We start from the raw sequence: 22749 nt of genomic DNA on the forward strand, positions 1-22749 counted from the left end.
TATTTGGCCAAATGTAGTATACTCGCAACTGCACAAGCTCGATTTCTTTTCCTGGAATCGCGATTGGAAAATTAAGACTGAATTCATGGTTTGTTGAGATTGCTGTTATCATCGTGTTTCTCAACGGGCTTGTATTTGCGACTATCTGCTGAAGTATTTCTGTCATTATTTAAATCTCCATTTTCTAATTCATTAACTTCATTGTATGTCTTAACGATTATATCAAATGCAGAATCTGATATAGTCGTACCGTCAAGGCTTGATGATACCAGCGACGATAATTTCGAGTACGCGTTCGATGCCGTATGTAATTGCAACGTAGTCATTTAATTTTGTACTCGTGCACTTGGATATATTTTTCGCGGTAATATTAAAAACCCCAGCGATGGCAGCCGATGATAAAACACATATCGTTGATATTGCTACCGTTAGCAGGGTTAGCGCTGATAACACTACGCCGGTGGACGCAACCAGTGTAGATACCGAATATACAATGACATCGATGGCAACTACACGTCTTATATATTTTTTTACTTTCGCGGTATACTTATCAATAATAGTTTTCAACGTTATTTGCCATTCACGTACTTGATCATATCTAAACTGTTGGACCCTTGACTCAGTGAGCGCCATTATTGTTTTACACAGAAACCAAATGAGGCGTTTCAGCAACAAATTCCAGACACCACCAGTAAGATGTTGCGGTTAATTACTTATCAGCTGTTTCCAAAATAAAAGTTTCTTCGTTCCCGCTATTTAACACAACAGACACAACTCCGGAAAACTTATCGGTTGAATGCCGCCAGGGATATGTAGTGTATATACTAAATTTTGCAGCGCTGAATACAGACAGCCTGTACACACCAGTGACTTCCGCAGTATGTTTGATAGTATTATTTTGCTGTGACCATGGTTCGAACCCGGATGACACTGTGTATACGTTATTGATGGCCTGTTTGTGTGGAATTTTAATCAGATTAATTTTGTAAACGGTATCAGGAATTCCAGTTACTACATCTTCTAGTGTTTTATTAATCGTTTCAATATTCGTCTTGACGTCAGAGAGTTTCACATCAACGGTCAACAGGGTGCCAAAGAAATCGTCTGCGATTTTATTGAGTTTTTGAAAATTTCGACGGGTGTTCATGAACATATTTACGTGAACATCATCCTCGGTGTTGTAATTAACGTCTACATAATATTTTTGTTGCCGCATCTTCGTCGTATTTGGATCTCTGAGCAGTAATATTTTATTTCCGTTCATGCTGAGTTCACCTGTCATTGTGTCGCCGGTATTCTTCAAACGAGTAGCAGCGCTTCTTGCAATTACATCTTTCATGGTTGTAAATTATATATTTGAGTCTCTGATTCTACCGCCGTCAGTAAATACTGGAATGTTATCCGCGGTAGCACCGATGATTATATGAATTATATCATTCCATTTGATATTGCTCGTTTTCAAAACGCCGTATTTATCCTGAAACACATCAACTTCATCTCGGTCAGCCCTAGAGAGGTTCATGAAAACATTAAGATAGCCTTTAGTCGCATAATTTGACAAATCTATTTCTTTTAACTTTTTTTTACTCTTAGTAGTAACACAGTGGGATCTTCCGTAAATATCTACCATTATTATTTTCTCCCATTTTTCAAATGAGGATCTAAATCAATGATGTCTCAGACTGTTGACTTGTATAATTGTGCACGACTTTGTAAGGTGTCAAGGATGATTTTGATACAGACTTGAGTATAGCAATTGCTTCACGGCCGCATACTGGCGGATCGGTTAATAAATTTGTTGGTAGCGTTGAGTACCAAACTTTAACTTGTAATGGCGTAACATACTTGATAAATTCCTGTGGTGGAGCTAACCCATACTAATCGAAATAAATAATTCCACGACGGTCAATCGCGTATGATACCCATATTCAATATTGTTTGGTCGTTGTGGGAATTGATCTCGCACAAAAATACCTCTAAATTTCTTTAGTTTTAGTTGCTTAGCAGCATCAAGTAAATCAAAATTTGACATAGACGTAAAACCGTTGGTTTTCAATGAATTGTTCCTGGAAGCCTTTTCCTCGATGAGTCCTCGGAAGTCTTAAGCTCTTTCCCGTTGCTTTTTTTAATGCATTCCACCTAACGCGGCTGCTTTTTCAACGGCTGGAGCTGCTGTGGCTATCAGCGCTGGTATTGCTGCGAGAAGTGGGAATATACCGCCTGTGTTAGCTGTATCCCTAATGGCACCGGCTTAAAGTTGAAGTCGTATTCCAGTCTTGGATTGTTTAGCTTTATCAGAATGTTGGGCCTGACGTTCTGTGAACGACAATTTTTTTCACCGCCTGTACTTTGATTATGTTTAGTGTTATTGTGGTCCCACATTTTTTGTTGATGCAGATTGTAGTTTTTTAATATGACCAGGAGTCAGACTGACGTGATGAAATGATGACATTTATAAAATACTAGTGTTTCTAAATAACGTGGATTAAGGTACCAAATTAAGATTTTCCACTGGGGCATCAACGACTCTAATTCGACCACTATCACCTTCAAGTAACATTGCTTTGTCACTGAGTATAACGGCGATCGCTCTGTAATTAACACCACCACCTCTATTCACGCTGGCTGTGAAGTGTATATAGTGTATAGATTGTTTGGATAAATGAAGATGCTCCAGTGAAAAGTAATAGATCGGATATCGTGTTTTAAAATTATGATGTGAGATCTGTAAACCACTATCTACATTTTGATCACATCCCAAAACGTCATTAGCCGATGGTGTACACGTGCTATAGGATTTTGTTCATAAGTCAGTGGTATGTTTTCTGTTGGTTATTGTTGTCCGTTTATCCATAAGGGAACCTCAATAACACACAGTCGTCGGAGATATCAGAATCGTGTTTCATAAACATCATTGTGGGGCCTGCTGATTTTGTATAATCATCAAAGTATTATTATTGTTGTAGCAACGTCAACATCATTCTGAATTGTCTCGATATTTTTTCCGTCGATCATATATATATGGCGCTATCAAACAATGCAGACGTTGTTGACAAAACCATCTCGTACTTCATTTGCATTTACAGTATTATTCTTTTTTTATAATTTCACCTTCTACCTCAATAAAAGCCTCAGTGGGTAAAAAGTATCTACTTGTATCACGGACTTGCAGTTCAATTCTTCCACGCCGATTTGGTAGTCGTGCGTCATAAGAATACAATTGATAATCACGCACAGACTCATCTTTAAGGACAGATGCTTCCATGTCAAATGCTGTGTCGGATATGCTCTTAAACATTTTTATTATAATTATTTTCGTCTAACACGAGGATTACCACCTTAGGAAAACTCCGCTTCTTTAATATTAAACTTGAAATATTATTCCCTGCTTCACTGGATCCTTGATCTGCTAGCGATGCCAGTTTCTGATTTGCAGCTTAATGTATAATTTTACTGACATTTGTAGGCATGACTTCGGTGCTTGGTAATTACACTGGTTGTGGTCGGACCGCTGGATGTCTGCGTATTAATTGTGCTAGTCTTTCTTTGTTTGCCTAGAATGCTTTACCAGCAACGTTGACGATTGCACCAGGAGCTTTTTCACGAACAACGTCAATAGCTTTCATCTATAATTGTATTGCAACGGGTGCTACTTTTGGAGCTAACCTTCTGAATAATACCTGAATAACATCACCAAGTCCATCTCTGTAAATCGCAAAGTAGATTGGTAATCGTGAGTTTATTACTCTGACCATTACAGGTCCACGCTGACTATTATGTACGATCATCTTATTTTACTTGCCATTTATCTAATCATTGTGACAACTAATCACTAAGTCAAGGTCGTCAACGAGGTCATCAATAAACTCCAGTTAAATGCTAATATCCATGATACCACCTGTGAATAATCGTTGACAATGATCAGCTGCTTAAATAATTATTCCAAGAGAATTATTACCAGCACGTTTTCCTCCTATGAGAACTTCTAGTCGTCTTACGTCAGAAAGAATATTGTTAGGGCATGGAGTAACAAGACCATTTCCGCCGGTTGCTCCTTTCTCCACACTTGTTGTTTCCACGCTTTTCTTAAATAGTCCTAAGGGTGTGATCTTTCTACTTTTGCTCTCTTAAGTAGCTCTTCAGACCTTTTAAGTTCCTACATCAACTTTCGCTGCGGTGTAGAAGATTGTTGTTGTTCTATCTGTTGCTGCGGTGGAGGAATTTGATACGGTGGTGGTAGAGAAGAAGGTACAGAAGGTTGTTGTTTATTAAGCTTTTTAGCAAGTATTCTTATTTCTTCAACAAGTACATCGAATTTACCATCATCACCTCTGACTTGTTTTTGTTGTAATATGTACGATATACCCATTTAATAAAATTGTCATCATTTACGGTTTCATAACCAGGTTTTAACATTTTAGATTTATCATACACACCAAGTAGTATTTTTGCATGCAAATCATGTTCTTTAGTATTTTTAATATCTTCAATATCCTGTTAGTTAAATTATTTAATTAATTTAATATTTTCTTTTATTGGTTTACGTTTAGGTGCAATTTTTTTCTCCCGTCGGCGACTTTAGCACGAGTTATACCAATACCTTCAAGTATTTCTTCATCGTCTGTTGGAGGTTGAGCTGCAGCTATGTCAGTTGGAAGAACTCGTAAAATATTTTAGTTTAGTTCTCGCCGCTATTTTTTCAATCTGCGCAGCGGTTTGTTGTAGTGGTGCAAGTAGACCTTCAGTAGCGGCTATGACTTTTTCAGTATCACTTGTTCTACACCCGTTGCAAATTCAACTTGTGCTTCTTGCCGTCCTTGTAGTATTTTTCCGAATGAATCTCTCACAGGGAGAAATGTATTAATTGTTTCTAGTCGCTATCGAGTTAGACGTGTAGTGTAAGATTTCGAATGAACCATTATTTGTTAACAATGATTGTAATTAATAGCAGCAGAGAGGGCGAAGTCTCATACTCTGCACCCAGTCACCGTAATCCTTTTTATTGCGATTTTCAGGAAGGCTTATTTTTGCTATTCGAGGGTGAGTCAATTAGAGTTTGTTTGCCCCCTCTCCCTGGCATTATTAGTTATAATTTTATTTAACTATAACAGCAGAGAGGGTAAAGTCTCCTACTTTGCTCTCAGCCACCGCGATCCATTTTGTTACGATTTTTTAAAGATTTTCAGGAAGGGTTATTTTTACGAGAGAAAGAGAGAATTAATTAGAGTCTGTTCACCCTCTCTGCTGCCTCTCGAGATATCTAGTAACTAAAAAGGGTGTGAGCTGTCCATCTATTCCATTTTATTTTACCTTGACCATTGACACGTTACAATATAGCCAATCATTTGCTTAAAATGGCGATAAACAGACACAGCAAAAACTTTGTTTCATTGCTTACAGTCTCTCATCACACGAACAGCAAATTTGCGATAAAAAAGGGATTTCGTTTAATTAATGACTCTTTATACCATTATTACTTTTCAAATGTCGACTTTGTTCAATTTGATTTTAGATACAGTTATGTTGTTGATGGGTTTTTTCACCTGTAGAGTAACACTAATAAGTACAAATAGATATACAGCCCCGTAACTGTCCAAAGGTTATCTTTAATTTACGCTATAAAATATATTGAAATAGTATATACTCTCACTTACTTTATATTTAAAAGTGAGATCTATTAATCTATTTCAACTTCATAGAATTCTATTATTTTATAATACGTTCAAACGTTTGAAATGAAAACTATAACACTTCTGTATGATATGGATTGTACTTTTGGCATTCCTAAAGGGAAAGGAACAAATTATTACCAAGCCTAGTGGAAAGTATATTTGCTAGTGTAGCATTCTAAGCAAATTTGAAATGACCAAACAGATAAATCAAGTTATGTTTTTCAAGAAAAATATTAGAGATAGTTGAGTTTTTTAGCATTTGATTGTTCACTTATTTGATTAAATTAGTATTTATTCCTAAATCAGTCCAGTAACTCGTGTACTGTTACTTAAAGGACTTCAAGTTAAATACTGCAGATAAAAAATAAAACTAAATAAATAAATGGTTTGGTGTGTTAGTAATTAACCGCTTTATGAAATCTTATGTATCATTAAATTGAGCACAAATAATAAACAAAACAATATATTTTGCACATATGAAAAATATCCTTCTTAAAAAGTCAGCTGCTCAAACAAAACGTATCTGAAATGCAAATGAATATGATCCTGTCCTTGATTTATACATACCTTTTAAATCCGTTTCTTGGATTAACGGTATGCGTCGTAATAGAGCCGGGTTCAAATCGATCCCGTACAGCAATATTTTTGACCCTGTCTTTCATGGCGGCGGCCCTCTGAATATACTCGATTGGTATTAGTTGTTCAGATGCATTCTGTCTTCCCCAGTTACTTATGTAGTATTCAACCAGAAACGTGAAGGAGGCTGAATCTGTGTAATTGTCCAATAGGTTACTCTGAAAAGTTTGCATATGTATTAATCAAGTATAATTATCTGACAGTAATGTTCCATGTAGATGCAATATATACATTCTTTTAATTGCATATTCACATGTTTTGAGTGAGTGGTTGTTAGATGGAAATTCAAAATGGATTATTTAGGTATGATACATTTGTAAAATATTAGAGTATTCAACTTTTCTTCAAATTTACATTTTTACATACCTAATTACCCAAACAATCGAAAATAACTAAATATTTTTAATGTTTCTGTGCATTTTTCTACGCGTCTGATTTCAATATCAACTCCCAGTGAGTAAATGCTATTCCGTATCGCAAAGTTATTGAGATCGCACGAGTTTTCTGAGATCCGAAAACATTAAGTTGTTGGTAAAACAATAGTATTATCAAAGATCTTGTGTACTTTTCTTTGACAGTCTAATTGTTTCACATAACTTTATTGCGATTATTGAAATTTCATTTTCCTTTCTTAATTAGATATAGAAGTCGCAACCGTATCGGTCAGTCCCTCCTAGTATTCATTTCGATACAATACTCACCATTACAAAACTGGCATCATATTTATGACGTCATTATGCAATTATCATTTTATTCTGATATGTGTTATAAGCGTGCAGCAAGAGATTGTAAAAGCGAACTACCTTAAAACTATTTATTAAATATCGCAGTATGTGCCCATTATTTCTCCGTTAACTTTACATTGTAAGAACAGTGCAGTAGCTTTTCTCCATACTGTACGATATGTGTGTCTAACATATTATAATTTATTAGGAATGTTATGCATATTTGGTTTATTTTATATTTGATTTAATTTAATTTATAAGAGTTGAAGTAAACAACATTTTTATTTTTTTTATATTCTTTTCTGAGTAAATTTATAAGTGAAATTGATGCCATACTTAAAGTACGTGACAAAAAACATGTAGCAATTGTTTCAATTTCTGATTTTTCCAGTGGATTAACCCACATCCGGGCATCTGTTTTGCGTCTAACTAAGGCTTAATATCGATCTATTGAGAAATAATAGCCATTCTTGCAATAACAATTGATGACTCAGTGTTTTATGTTGTGACCAGTTTGGGGTGAATTTTTAATTTTTGTACAAATTCTTTAGATTTCATTATTCTATTTCCCTAAATATAACTGTGCTCTAAATTAATTCTTGGATAAGGACAGTTATCGAAATTTACAAATTCAAACACTTGAATACTATTTTATGTGATTCAACAAAGATCTTTTGACACATCAGGACGACGCTGACCACAGCATACATCATCGCCCTCCATTTTGGATTTATATGAATTTGAACTTAGTTTCATTAGGACATTTATTACTAGGACTTCTATTTGTTTAATCCTTGGATTATTCTTGATTACCTTTGGATTTGATTCGTAAAATGATAAGTTCTTTTTCTCATTTTACCTTGTTTTTCTAGAGAAATAACCTATTTGTTATATTTTACAAAGCTTGTTGTTTTCACTCTTTTCGTTCTGCGTTTTGTAGGAGCCTAAACGTAACAGGAACTGCTTTGTAAACAAACAATGTACACTCATTCAGTACAGGCTTCAGCTTTTAATTTATTAGAGTTGTTTGTGGACGAACTAAACAAACTGTTTCGTTCATTTTAATCTAGAGATGATAACGTTATCGTTGTGGACGAGTTCACTGAGTCACAAATGAAACTTCCAAACAAGAGAACTAAAGAACGTGATATTCGCAATATAAACAACAAAAGTGAGAGACGCAGTAATTGAAAAATCCATTTTGAAAACAGAAAAAAATTTCTTTGAGAAATATTTGTAACTTGTCGCTGATAGATTGGTTTTGTCTAGGAACATTGCTCTCTTGGGTCAATACTGATAGCACAGAAAAACATATAGAGATCAATGACTAGCTGTTATCGGAGACGTACCATTTTACAAGTCACTAAAACGCTAAATTCGAGAACAAATGAAACTGAATATTTTCCTCGTTTGAATGTGTTGATACAATGTTAGGCTAGCGATAGAAGCAATACAGGTTATACCTGGGGTCCCTCCAACAGCAAGAATGCAAGTGACAGGTCATAAAGATGTCTTCTGTAGTTGATAATAAAAATGGCAGTAAATATATTTACATTTATGCGTTTTGAATTACCACAAAATGCACTTTGTTGGTTCTGCAAATCCAAAAAAAACATGTTCTATGTCATTCGTTCCAAAACGTGATACACAACGTGAAATAATACTGTAATTTCGAAAACATTTTCAACTGAAATCACAGTCTCCTTACTGTACTCAAAACGTAATGAATGTGATATTCCATGGCATCTCTTTGATAATTTAAATTAAAAGAATTAATATGTTTCGCATATTGTGATTCCAAACAATCAATGACAGAACAGAAACAGAAGTGTGATTGATTACGCAAAAATCATCGTTCATATTTTCGCGTACAAATGCAGTAACCTAAGTATTTTATTTTATTATACTTTGTAGTTAAATTTACCATTTTCAAATTTTACATATAAAAAGATTTCGATTGTTAGTTTGAAATGATTATGTGCGGGATGAAAAGCACATGCCGTCATTGGTCAACATGGATCCCAACATCGATATCCAATAAGATGACTGGTTAATGGATTCCCTAACAAGGATGAAGTCAGTGACGATTCTGTGGAATATTTGTAACTGCGTAAATCATTATTATTACCCATATTTATTAAATAATTTATAATTGAAATGCTAAAAGGGAAATATGGCAAGCGTCTGTCCTTGTCTGTTCCAGCTATCGACTCTTAAAGTAATGCACAAAATCAGGCCAGCTTCTATATAAAAACATCTGTTCTTTGGTGCTGTGAACACAGACTGAAAAAATATAATAGTATTCGTGCTCAAACTGTTTCTTTTTCATGTTTGAAGGTATTCTCCGTTAATAAAAGCTGGTTACTCACAAGTATATGCCATAATGCACTTATATTTGAAATATAGAAACTTACTGGCAAAATAATGTTAATATTTTGTTTAATTCCTATATTTTCACATAGCAAACCTATATCCTTATGTATGGTTACAACAGTTGTACCTGTATGAACAAAACGAGCTCTTTGTGAGCTACATCAAATAAATAGAAACTGTTACATTTTAGACCTGAAAATTAATCTTTGACAAAGAATTTTTGACACAAGCAGATAGCATATCTCTAAAGTTATTTACCCTTTCTTCCTTTACAAAAACGTTAACCCGATGTGGTGCATTGTAGTCTCGGGCTTGTTTTGTTTTCAGAAAGTGTCAAATAGTTTATAAAATGTTAGAAATGTAATTTATTGCAACAGATTAGGTCACCCCAATCTCCATTTTTCAGGTATTATTAGCCTTTGAAGGTCAGGTGAATTTACAAAAAGAAGGTGGGGGTGAGTGTGTTGTGCCAAAGAGTACATTTCATCTTCTGTGTGTGTGTGTGTGTGTGTGTGTGTGATTTGGATTTTTAACGTAGCTTTAATAACTTTTTAGTCATATCGCCTCGATATGATTGCGTGTGCTGTACATGATAAAACTTTTTAGAAACCATTCTGAGATGGTTTTGTTATAAAACAAATTACGATGATCTGCTCATGAATTATTGGATTTTCGTGCACTACAATGCTGTCCAACGCTTAAACGATAGAATTTTTCTTTTTGTTGTCAGACGAATTACCTATGTGTATTTGCTGAACACATCAATGATCGTCATGAGATATTTCAAATGATCGTTGAATGCGATGTAATTTCTCATGTCGAGATCTACCTTCCATATATCGTCGTGGAAAATGCTTGTTTGCTAATTTATGCAGTTCTGCGAGCGTAGAATGAGCTTCGACCTCAGCGTACTTTTTCATATTACCTGGAATCCCTATGTCCAGCTTATGTTTGGTGGCAATGATGCCCCGCACAAGAGCTCGGCCTAAGCGTTCTTCGAATTTCTTGTTTTGAGTGTTTTTAATTCCCTACGCATGACTCGCTTGCATACCGCGTTGTTATCGGGATGATCTCTGTACCATATGTTGTGTTGCATCGCGATGGTATCTACACTATTATTGGGATCATGACGGGACAGCGGTTGATCGTTTTCATATAGTTGCTGTTATAAGAGATTCCACCGTCCGATATATTTATGTCCTGGAAACGTCCATCCGAGGCCTTGGAAGTTTTCAGATAATCGCATGGACGTCCACGGCGCCACCGAGAATGTGGCTCGCAGTGCAGCATTTACAGTCTCCCACGCACAGATTTCTTACCGCACGAAGGTCTTCGCAGCCCGTGTCTATGCGACAGTGCCTACAATGGTACATTTTTTTATAAAGAGCCATGACACTAATTCACCATCGCACACAACTCTGCTGCTTGCATTTTACTTGTCTCCGTTGCTGACTGCTTTACCTTACATGTGACGATGTGTGATTTCTTGGAACCACAAACTGCACATATAGATTAGATTACGAGGCGATTATTCTTGTGACGACCTCGGTGGGGTCGATGCTCTCCGTTCTGGTTTTGCACTTAAAGCACCATTAGTTCAGGTTGGATGTTTTATGTTATAGTTCACACTATTGTGGCAAATACGCTGTTTCGAAAGTTGTAAAATCACTTCCATGGGTGATTTTCCTTCGTACCTGCTTTGTATGTAATCGATGAAGTACCACACACACGTGCTGTCGTTGACGTCATGACACCTGTAACGAGTTGCACACTGCTCCTTTATGCAGTTGTTGGATGTAATGCACAACTTCATCTGGTGGAGGTAAACCAAACGAATCGAAATAATCGACGTCGCTGAATCATGGATCGTCGACCACAGCGATCCAATGAGTGCTATGTCCATCGTAATCATTTTGAAACTTAATTGCGCAGGTCTTGTCGGGTGTAAAATTGTTTAGGAAGCTGATTCTTAGAAAATAAACCTCTGAAATTTCCAAAAAATTGTTTTCGTATGTCTTTGCTGAAACTACCTATAATGCGCGTGGTTCCAGGAAGTTGGAGTCCTTTTCCGATGCCGAGCAAACCTGGAAGTAGCGATCCAGTAAATCATCCTAACAGTGTTCCTATAAATCATTATTGTTTGGACAGCTGTGACGCCAACAAGTTAAGAACGGTGCATTTTCGTGCAGCAGCGTGTTCGGCTACAGAGGTGACCTGACGGTGGGTCTACATGACTCGGTCCGGTCCTGTGAGTGCCGACGGTTTTAGCCTGATCGGTACTGGCCTTTTATATATGGCTGCCACAGCAATACTTTTCTTCTGCTGTAGTAACAGCGTCAAATTACTGACACGTACGACATGGTGTTATTTTAAATGCTAGTATTGTTGGTTTTTTTTTCTGACAATATTATTTCGATAGCCATGATTGCCATAACCAAAGGACGACGTCATGATGGCACGTTTTTGTCAAAGATTTCTGCTACGGGAAACCATTTCTCATCACTGCTTGATATGTAGCTCCGGTAACGGCTCCAGTCGCCGCAGCAAGTGCTAGTGGTGCAAGAACTGATGCAAATTTATTTGGCGTCATGGTCTTCATACTGGTGATCCTCAGTCGCGTTTGGCTCTCCAAAGTTTGGACGACGTTTTCTTCGACATTTCTATATACATTACATGATGATGTCAATTTTCCATTGATCACATCCATTATGATGAATAGGACTTACGTAATCAGCGAGAAACATATGTAATCTTCACCTGGATCGCAAATAGTTCACCGGATTTCGATGTCGGAGGAAGATTCTTTAAGACACTTGCAATGTTTGGAGACATCGAAGTGGTAGATGGGATGCAAGTTAGCGTAATCTTCCAGTTATATCTGCGTGCCCATGTCTACCTCTTCGTACTTCTGCATGGCTTCAATCAACATCAAGTACGCTCGAGAATAATTTCGGGTACCTACAGCGAAGTTGCTCCCCCCCCCCCCTTTGGATATTGCCCTGACTTGATGCAGACACGAATTCTAGACATATTAAGATGTTAAACACGTGACTATTTCTTTGTTGAACTCTGCCATCTGAAACACCACAATCACGTATTTTGGAAGCTCGCTGCCTGGATTTGTGGCGACTGTCCTCGGGGTGGACACCTGAGCAGAGGAAAATTGTTGCATGTGAATGCGGTCTTGCTCACAGTAAAGTTTCTTAGTTAATCTGGCAAAATCAATTGCAGTTCGATCACGTGATCGTCGATTGTGTGATGTTGAACATCCACAGCGACCACCACGTCATAGTAAATTTCCCATCTGCTGAAACGCCTGATCTATACATGTATTGTTCGGCGGAATCTCGTTATAGCACCAGCGAAGATGCTGCGGAGAGGAAGCAACGTGCAGATCGCATGTTCGGAATCGGTTGGAGTGCGTCGAGCTGCGTACCCCACGTTGTAGGTAAAGGTACATACATCCGTCAGCGCAGTGGCATTGGCTGGTTGTGTACCAGTGCAAAATTAGTTGCTTAAAGCAGGGTTAGTGTTCGTATCACTGAACCACCACATGTTTGTGGCGCACGTTCGCGTGTAGTCATCACTGAACATGATCATGTTCAGGATCGCGTTCACTTGGTATCCATTGATTTATTCAACGGTCTGATTGTTCATCTAGTACTGTGCCGACTTACATAACGACCACCCCTTGTTTTGCAGCGTGACTTGTGCGCCTACTGCATAGTTTCCGCCCTCCGCATAGTTTCCGCCTTCCGCATGTTATACTTTCCTCGTCCCTCCAGAAAGGCCTTATGGAGAAACAAGTACACATCTTCATCACGCGCCTCTATTTTTCGATGCATGTTCGTGTTGAGATTGGTGATGTTTGTCTCCTGGTATTCGACGTACTTGTAATCAGTTGTCGAGACGTTGATGGGAGTGTCATCGTTCAGATGAGAATAATCGGTAGTAAACCTCGCATACATGACGTCTCTATGGTATAACACTGTGATAAAAATCGCATGGTTATTAAAAGGCATTATATTTTTCTAAAACGATTTATTTTACTAAATTCTTTTTATTCCATAACCGGACATAATGTTACCAAGAGATGGCGTTAGTGCAGTTACACTAGCCTTTATCTCAAGATCCTTTAAAATCGTTTCTGGTCACGAGCTAGAACCTCTGTGGTTTTCTTGAGAGCATGTTTTATCTGCGTTGAAAGATCGGGTAGCTACCCTGTCTGAAACTGCGTCACCGGAGTTGTCTACTGTGATGGTACCGAGTGAGGTTTTTCCACGATTTTACTGGTCATTTTTTGTCCCACGGCCGTTTCAGCTGCAGAGGCCGCTTAGGTAGCACTTGGACCTGCCTTCGCTGTAATACCAACAAGGGCTGCTTAAATGGAATAAAACAGCGTGGATTAAAATCCGCCAACGATTGTATGACGTTTCGCACTTGATTGCATCATTTTAACAGCTACTATTTTATCTGCAAATATTGTCTGTTAAGCCATCTTGCGACGCCTATGTCGTCTTGCTACGAACGTGCGGATAATAGGTGATTCTTTCTCTGTTATTATCGACAGCATTTCGGGACTGATCTGTAAGACACAAGGTAATTCCCAATATTGCGTACGTGTTCACGATTGGATAATAAATAAATGGATTAGGACGAATATGCGCGGGCGATACCGGAGGCATCTTAATCGCTATACAATAAATCATGTTTTAGCCCGAACTGACCGAAGACAACGATCCCTGTGCGATCTAGCACTTGATGAGGAGGCTGTTCACGAGCAGATACCCCTCGTATACTCCATTTTCTGATGCAAATGTAATAGAACCAAAACTGAGGATGGATCGAATCGACTGAGTGATGTGAAATCGTATTATGTGAATCTCTGCGAGCATGATTCACGTTCGCAGTTAGGAGTAATTTGGTTCAATTTTAATATTGTCAGAGATGTCTCCATTAGTAGTGATCAGTCGAGAGATTTCCATGGCGATGTCGGTGATGTTGTACCAGCGAGATCCTAATCGTTTTGTGCTGAATCGATGGGTAGAATGTCATGTATGAAAACCGAGCAGCAGAGGGGGCGAATCGGACATTTTGTCCAATCGTTATTTTGCTTAATTATTACTTTCTGCACTCAACGATCTAGTGTCGTCAGCGCCTGGTAAAAAAAAAACGACGACGTCGTTGGGGGATCGTCGCGTCGTCATTTGGTTTAATTAACACCTTCTGCGCGCCGATCCCCAGCGTCGTCAGCGTCCGGTAAGCACATCGACGACCGCGTCGATGTCATTGCCCCCTCTGCTGCTAAGAGGTTATTTACAATGATCTTACAAACAGAGTGATCACTAACTCCTCCTCCTGTAGATCAATTAGGTTATTTGACTGATCGGTGAGTTTAAAATTAATTCTCGTTAAAAACCGATCATGGCATCGCATATAGACCGGATTAATCGGACTCTCAACGATTAAAAATCCCGGAGGGGCTGTTGGTGAAAACGAATAAAGGATATATCCCTGTTGAGCCTGATTTGATTGCTTGGTATCTACCTGGTAACTTCCTTCGATAGCATCACACACTAGATTAATCGCTATCACCGATGCAATATTTACGTTGTATGGAGCAATATGCCTACCACCATCTCCGTTATCGTGTCTGAGGATAGTTGATGGGGGGGTGTCCGCGGGTGGATTCTCAGGCCATCCTAGTATGGTTCTTATTGAACTGTTATAAATATCAACCATATACCCCGGTGTGCTTATTTCAATCGTCGATGATAACGTCGGTTCATGAACCGTAATAGCGATTTTTGATTCCTTTCCTGTGATCGATTTTATTCTGCGTTGAAATTCTTTATTGATTTGCTCTATTTGGTATGACCCAGTTGGTATTGTAACCTCCTCCCAGTCTGGGGTCCCATCGGGTTTATTTGTCCGTGCAAAAACCAGCGAGTTATTAGGTTGTTGTCCGTTAAATGCGTCCGCTCGGATATTAGGCCAACTGTGATATACTCGCAATTTTGCCAGCGCTATTTCCTTTACTGGAACCGGTGATGGAAAGTTTACACTGAATTCGGGTTTCGTTGATGTTATCGATATCATATTTGTTTGTACCGGAGTGGTATTCTCCGCGATCCGCTGAAGTAATTGAGACCCTTCGGGGTTCAGCGACATTATTATTATTCGTTGTTTTTAGTGTCTAATTTTAACAACCAGGTGGTTTCGGCTTCCAGTTGAAAATCCTCGATTTTTGACATCGCGGAGCTATATAACTGGACCATCGTGGAGAATTCAACATCGGATACGAACAAATTATCAATCGATAACGAGATTAACCCGGATAATTTCGAGTATGCGTCGGATACTATTTGATGTTTTACTGTATACTCGTTGAGTTTTTTCTGAAAACACGATGATATCTTCCTAGTGATTGCGTTGGCGACTCCAGCAATTGTTGTCATCGCGGAGATAGCGATTGGAACAGCGATCGGGGCTATCGTGGTTACCGTGGATAAAATAACACCGGTGCCAGCTACTATACCCGACACCGAGTACACGACCGCGTCGATGGCGGTTATTTTACGACGGTATTTTTTTATTTTTACACGGTATTGTTCGGAAAGCGTTTTCAAGTTCGCGGAAAATTCTTTTGCGGTATCGAATCGATATTGATGTGACGTCGGTGATACCTCTGATTCAGTTTCCTTGGTGGTCATTTTTATTTTAAAAGAGCTAGTGTTTTTAATTACTTAGATTCGCTGCAAATTCCACATACCATGTAATGTTTGCCCCGGCTAGATTTCTATCAACGGCATAAATTGTAAACTGTTCAGTTGCGTTCCTGTCTATAATTGTTGATATTGTATTGTTAAACCCGGATGAACTCGACGATAATATATTAAACTGCATCATTGAAACCAGTGTCAATCGATAAATACCCTTAACAGTTGCGGTAATATTTACTGTATTCTGTGTAGGAGTCCAATCGAATGATCCATGCCGAATTGTGTATACTGTGTTGATGATGTTCTCATGAGGGATTTTTATTTTTTCAAATTGCTCTGCTACTCTCGGTAGCCCGTCTTTAATCGCTTCAACATCAGTTCTGATTATTCCTACTTCCTGCCAATGCGCGTCTATATTATTCTTGTTCGCTGCAACATTAGTTTTGATTGTTTCTATTTCCCGTGTATTCTCGGTCATACTTTTTTTGTTTGCTGCAACATCAAGTTTGATTGTTCCTATTTCATATGTATGCACGTCTATACCTTTTTTGTTCGCTGCAACATCAGTTTTGATTAATCCTATTCCCCGCCAATACGCGTCTACATTTTTTTTGTTCGCTTCAACATCAGTTTTGATTGTTCCTATTTCCTGTGTATGCGCGTCCACACCCTTTTTGTTCGCTTCAATATCAGTTTTGATTATTCCTATTTCCTGTGTATGCGCGTCTATATTATTTATGATCGTTGTAACATCAGTTTTGATTGTTTCTATTTTCCGTCCATGCGAGTCTACATTATTTATGATCGTTGCAACATTAGCGCCGATTATTTCTATTTCCCGTTCATGCGCGTCTACACCCTTTTTGTTTGTTGCAACATCAGTTTTGATTGTTTCTATTTCCTGTCCATACGCAGTGATATCATTTATAGTTATTGTGATTTCATCCGGCTTGGTATTTTTTTTACCAAGGAATTTATCAAAGTTGTCATCGATCCTGTTAACATTTTTTCGTAACGTGTAAAATTGGCCCGACAGCGTCGTAAACTCCAAAATAGTATTTTTTATTGTTGCAAGATTTGGTTCGAATACTATCGGGTACCCAAAAAATCTATCGATAGTTGTTTTCACATGCCCTTCGAGTTCGATTATTGATCTATTCAACCTTATACCACCGTCTCGGATTAATTCTATCATTCTCTCTATCTCCACTATATGTCGACCCGGTCTGAGTCGTCCGTCGCTGGTATACAGCGCGATAGTGTTCTCGTCGGCATCACGCTGTCGTATTAAAACATCATTCAGTGACACATTACCGGATTTCAATTTACCCTGGCGGTCTTGAAATACAACTATTTCATCTGGGTCAACACTGGTTAAGTTCAACGTATCAGCGATTTCATCCTCAATTAGTTTTTTTATGTCATCGGTGGCGGCTGTTTCCGTGGATTCTTTCAGCGCCGAAACCGATCGTCCCCAAATATCAATCATTATTATTGTAAATGTTATTCTCTAAAATCCGTTGAGCTTCTACGACCCCACTAGTGTATTCGTTTACAACCACATGAGGTGGTTTCCGCGATGATGAAATCTCCGCGAGTACGTTCAATACCTCACGGCCACATATCGGCGGGTCACTCAATTGCTGTGTTGGCAGCGTGGAATAAAAAACCCGGGCTGAACACGCCCGGGATGAACACGCCCGGATATACCGCATGAACTCTTTCGGCGGGGCTAACCCGTATGAATCAAAATAGACGATCGCACGCGGATCAATCGCGTATGCAACCCAATGAGTTCCCGCTCCGGAGGACCCATCGAGGTTAATTATGCCTGTTTCAGTATTCCTTGGGGCCGCCGGTAATTGATCCCTCATAAAAACACCTCTGAAGTTTTTTATCGCTAGCGCGTTTGCGGCGCCTATTAAATCAAAATTAGACATGGGAGTCATTGACTCCCGAGTCAATAAACGGTTCCTGGTAGTCTTAGACCCTTTCCCGAGTACCATGAATACGGGGTTCCCGGTAGTCTTAGACCCTTTCCGGCCACGGGTCGTTTTTTTTTGTAACCTTTCCCGGTTGCCTTCTTCAATGCCATCCCCGCCGCGGTACCAACGGCTCCTAACGCCGCCGCCTTAGCCACTGCTGGTGCGGCCGCGGCAATCAACGCTGGAATCGCAGCTAACAGTGGAAATATCCCACCGGTCCTTTCCATGTTTTTAATTGCTGCGGCTGAAAAATCTATTTGAACACCCTTTTTATTCTTCATCGCATCATTGAAATGTTTTATTTGACGCGCCGTCAACGATATCTTATGATTACCACCTGCCATCTGTGACGGCTTCAGCGTTATTGTGGTTCCGCATTGTTTAGCCGACTTTGATCGTAATTTCTTGACTTGACCATCAGTCAACTCTACACTGACGACACTATACGACATTTTATTGTAAACGCGTTTTGTGCTTTCAATTACATGTTTTCCACTGGCGCATCAACGATTCTCATTCGTCCACCAACGCCTTCTAGCAGCATTGATTTATCGCTGAGAATGACAGCAACCGCTCTATAATTAACACCACCCGGGGCTATACGAGCTCGGAAGTGTATATCAACGACGGATTGTCTCGTTAAATCAAGATGTTCCAGCGAAAAATAATAAATCGGATACAGGTTTTTAAAATCAAGTTGTGATATTTGCAAACCGGTGTCGACGTTTTGATCACGACCCATATATGACAGCAATCGATGATACACACGTGCGACATGGTTGTCACCGTAATTAAGCTGTATATCCTCGGATGGTTCCTGTTGTCCGTTTATTCTCAGCGAAACATCCCTGACTCCTAATTGATCAAATATCATATGGCTGCGTTCTTGACTACCCAATCGTTCCCTATTCTGCAGCGCTATGAATATATGACGCGGGGCTGAAACACCCTGTTTTGACGCCAGGTGCCATGTAAACGTATCGGCGACGTTATCCTCTTTAGCATCAGTTGTTACCGCTAGCCAACTCAGCAACGATTTCCCTCCCTGTTCCATAAATGCTAACAATCGTGCTTCCGTGGTAACTGATGGAGTCAGCACCGGCATCCACAATGCCATTTTAGTTAAAACGACTTTACCGGCAGCGACGCCAGCAGCACGCCATATTGCATTGTTATCATCGCCCCTTCGCGTCAGCGCGATTGTATGCTTAGCCCCATAGACAACTTTTCTGACATTTCTGCAGAATCCAAATATGTGATGGAGTGGAATCGCGCATGAAAACTGTCGGCGTGGTCCTTGCAACATTCCTACTCGTGCTGCGAATCCTAGATTGTAATCATTGTTGGTGCTTTTTATAATATTGAAATTAGCGCCTGGTCTTGCTCTGCGGTCTGGATTGGCTGCTTCAGCCTGTGGGTCAACTGCGGTATCTCTTTCCGCCAGCACGTTAACGTACTGAAGATGGTCAGCGTTATTGGTGGTGTCCTTCGAAAACATCATAGATGGGCCCGCCGATCTTGTATAATCATCCGAGTATCTCGCCAACCCAATTATCGTCGTTGCAACATCAACCTCGCGTTCTATTGATTCAATTTCTCGCCCGTCAATAAGATATCTGGCGCTCTCAAATAACGCCATGATACCGTTGTTGACGAAGCCAACTCGAACACGATGGTCATCTGCGTATGGTGCATTATCGGCGGCATTTGTCACGAGTTCTCCCTCGATTTCGATAAACGCTTCACACGGCAGAAAGTATTTACTGGTATCTTGGACTTGAAGTTCAATTCGCGATCGTAGGTCAGGTTGCGCTGCATAATAAGAATAATATTGATAATCACGGACAGAATCATCCCTGCGCACTGGGGCGTCCATATCAAACGCGGGATCAGCGGTACGCGCAAACATTTTATTATTTATCATGTTGATGTTTTCAATTGCGATTTTTTCGTCGTAAATTCTTTGAATTTAAACCACTTCCCGCTATCGCGTTCATGAGCGCGTTGGTTGCCGCATCGGCGGATGGCGAAGTCGCCAACGACGGAGTCGTCGCCAACGACGGAGTCGTCGCCAACGACTCTAGTTTTTCTTCCACGGCGTTATTTATTACTTTACTGACATTTGCAGGCATCACTGTCGTTGATGGCATTACCGGTGGTTTCTGTTTTTTTCTCCTGGATTTCACCAATGACATTAGTTTGTCCCGCGCGGCTGAAAGCGCCTTTCCGGCAACATCTCCAATAGCACTAATTCCCTTATCACGAATAACATCAATAGCCTTCATTCCTAATTGTTTGGCTAACGGCGCTACTTTTGGAGCCATTCTTGTAAATAACCCCGCAATGGTGCTACCGAGACCATCTCCATAGTACGCGCGGTAAATAGGCAATCGCGAGTTTACCACGTAGACGAGTACTGGTTTATCGTGGTTGTAGTGTATGATCATCCTTATTAAAAACACCAGTTTTCCAATTAGTGATTGAGCCCCTTCCCACCGCCGTGTGGAAAACCGGAATAAATTTTATCAAAATTTCCTTGGGTTTTTTCCCTCGATAAAAATCCGGTTTTTTTCTGGTTTTTTCTTGATTTCTAGTCATTTTTGGTCGTTTTTTGTTGCCTACAGTCGTTTTTTTTCGATTTTTCAGCAAAAACATCGATTTTCTCTAAATGATTTCCTTGGGTTTTTACCCTCAAAAAATGGCAAAAAACAGTCAAAAAATGGCCAAAAACAGTCAAAAAACGGTCAAAAACAGTCAAAAAATTAACAAAAACGATAATTTTATAATTTTATAATTTTTTTAATCATCCACGAGCTCGTCTATGAGCGTTCGATATGCATTAATGTCCATAATACCGCCTGCAAATAACCGCTTGCAAATATCAGCGGCCTCATTGATTATTTCCGGAGAGTTATTTCCGGCTCGTTTTCCTCCGATTAGTACTTCCAGCCGTGATATATCACTGAGAACACTATTAGGACAGGTAACGCCGTAGGATTCTTTACCAACAGAGTATCCTTTTCCTTTTTTTGGTGTTATACTCTTAACTTCCTTGTGGAATGCGTCGTAATCGGATTTACTACGATGTGGTAATGCATCTTTATGTTTACTCGCTAAATACACTATTCTTGCCCAGTCCTTTAACGACTTTATATTTTTCTCGTAACCGCTATTGATATGCTTCTTATCTCGTATGCTCTTAGCAAAATTGTTGGCAGCAAAATTAATTAATTCTTCCCTGTTGCTGAAGCCTCTAATTTGATCTATTGTGCTCTTCTTGAGTACAATACGGGGTATATTCCCCTCTTTTTCTTCCGGTATTTCTTCTTCTGGTGTTTCTTCGGGTATTTCTTCTTCTGGTTCTTTCGCAGTAGCGCCTAGTTCTTCCTCGTCGGCCATTGTAACATAAGGTTCTTGTGGTTCGGTTATAGCGAGTGGTGGTGGCCTCCGTGTTGTAGCAGCCGCTATTTTCGCAGGGAGTGTTTCTAAAGACCTTTTTGTTTGTTCGGTCTCTGCCGCTATCTTTTCAAGCGCACCAAGAACGGGTACAGTTGCCGCCGTAACATCTTTGGTCGCTTTAGTTACCGGGGCAAACAGTTGTTCGCTTCCAACAGTAAAATCAGTTTGCATTTGTTGCCGCGTTTGAAGTTGTTCTCGGACCCTGTCTCGTAACGGTATGAACTTTTTAAGCGCTGCTAGTCGCTCTCTGGCTAGCCGAGTAGTAAGTGATTCGCCTACCATTATTGCAATTGCGAAGCAATTTCTAATTTCTCGCCGGAGTTTTCGTCTATAATCCTTCTAATGTTTTTGATTTTACTAGAAATCTCCCGGCGTCGTTCATAAACACGTCCGAGTTTTTTTCGTATTATTTCAACGGCAGTGAATAGTCCAATGAATGCATTTGCGTCATTGTGGTACAAGTTTTCATTGATCGTATGTTGTAATCGTTTTATAAAAAAGTACTCGCGGGCCAGGGTAAAACGCCCCCGTTTCGACTGTTCGTTAATAATCTCATAATCGGATAATATTTTTTCACTGTCGAGACCATCAGATAATTCAATTCCTTGATTTTTTAATTTTGAAATCTCAGTTAATATATTATTGATGTCTTCGATATTCATTATTCTTATAAAACATCTTGTTTTTAAATAAAAAAAATGAAACCCCGTGTATCAATTCCGAAGGTGTTCATACTTTGTTTTCTTCCGGAATGGACAATTTATTGTCAGCGCCGGTGGCCTTGTCAGCGCCTATGGCGCTGGTGACTTCGTATCTACATATGAAAATCGAATTCTATACCCGGTCTTTTTTGAGATTGCTGTTTGATATACTCGTTCTGCAACAAATCGTATTGAGGTGATACAAATGTCAAAATATTTTCCTGCTTCATTCATCGACTGAAATATTTTTTCCTCGTGAGTTGTTGTATCAAATGACCTTACGGGTTTTGCTTTCTTTGGGTATTTACCGGTTTGGCCTTTTTTACTATTTTCACTCTGAGAGACAGTTTGCAGGTTTGTAAGAGAATTATCAGTCTTATTACTATTAATATGATCAATCACAAGTCCATTCTCGATTAATCCGTGGAAACATTCATAGATGATTCTGTGACAGAGATATTTTTTCCCTCCAGCAG

The 22749-nt window shown here is 39.2% G+C and overlaps 1 protein-coding gene across 1 annotated transcript in view; it reads right to left on the reverse strand.

Moving 5' to 3' along the window:
* Nucleotides 1-22749, reverse strand: part of LOC149799829 (uncharacterized) — an 87422-nt gene that overhangs the window by 12862 nt on the left and 51811 nt on the right. Inside the window, exon 5 of the mRNA XM_089957134.1 lies at nucleotides 6240-6466. Coding sequence (XP_089813260.1) covers nucleotides 6240-6466 — 227 coding nt within the window. The remainder of the gene's footprint in view (nucleotides 1-6239; nucleotides 6467-22749) is intronic.

This window comes from Sinohyriopsis cumingii, chromosome 5, assembly GCF_028554795.1.
Source record: "Sinohyriopsis cumingii isolate HCF-2022 chromosome 5, ASM2855479v2, whole genome shotgun sequence".
In the NCBI taxonomy this organism is placed as follows: Eukaryota; Metazoa; Mollusca; class Bivalvia; order Unionida; family Unionidae; genus Sinohyriopsis; species Sinohyriopsis cumingii.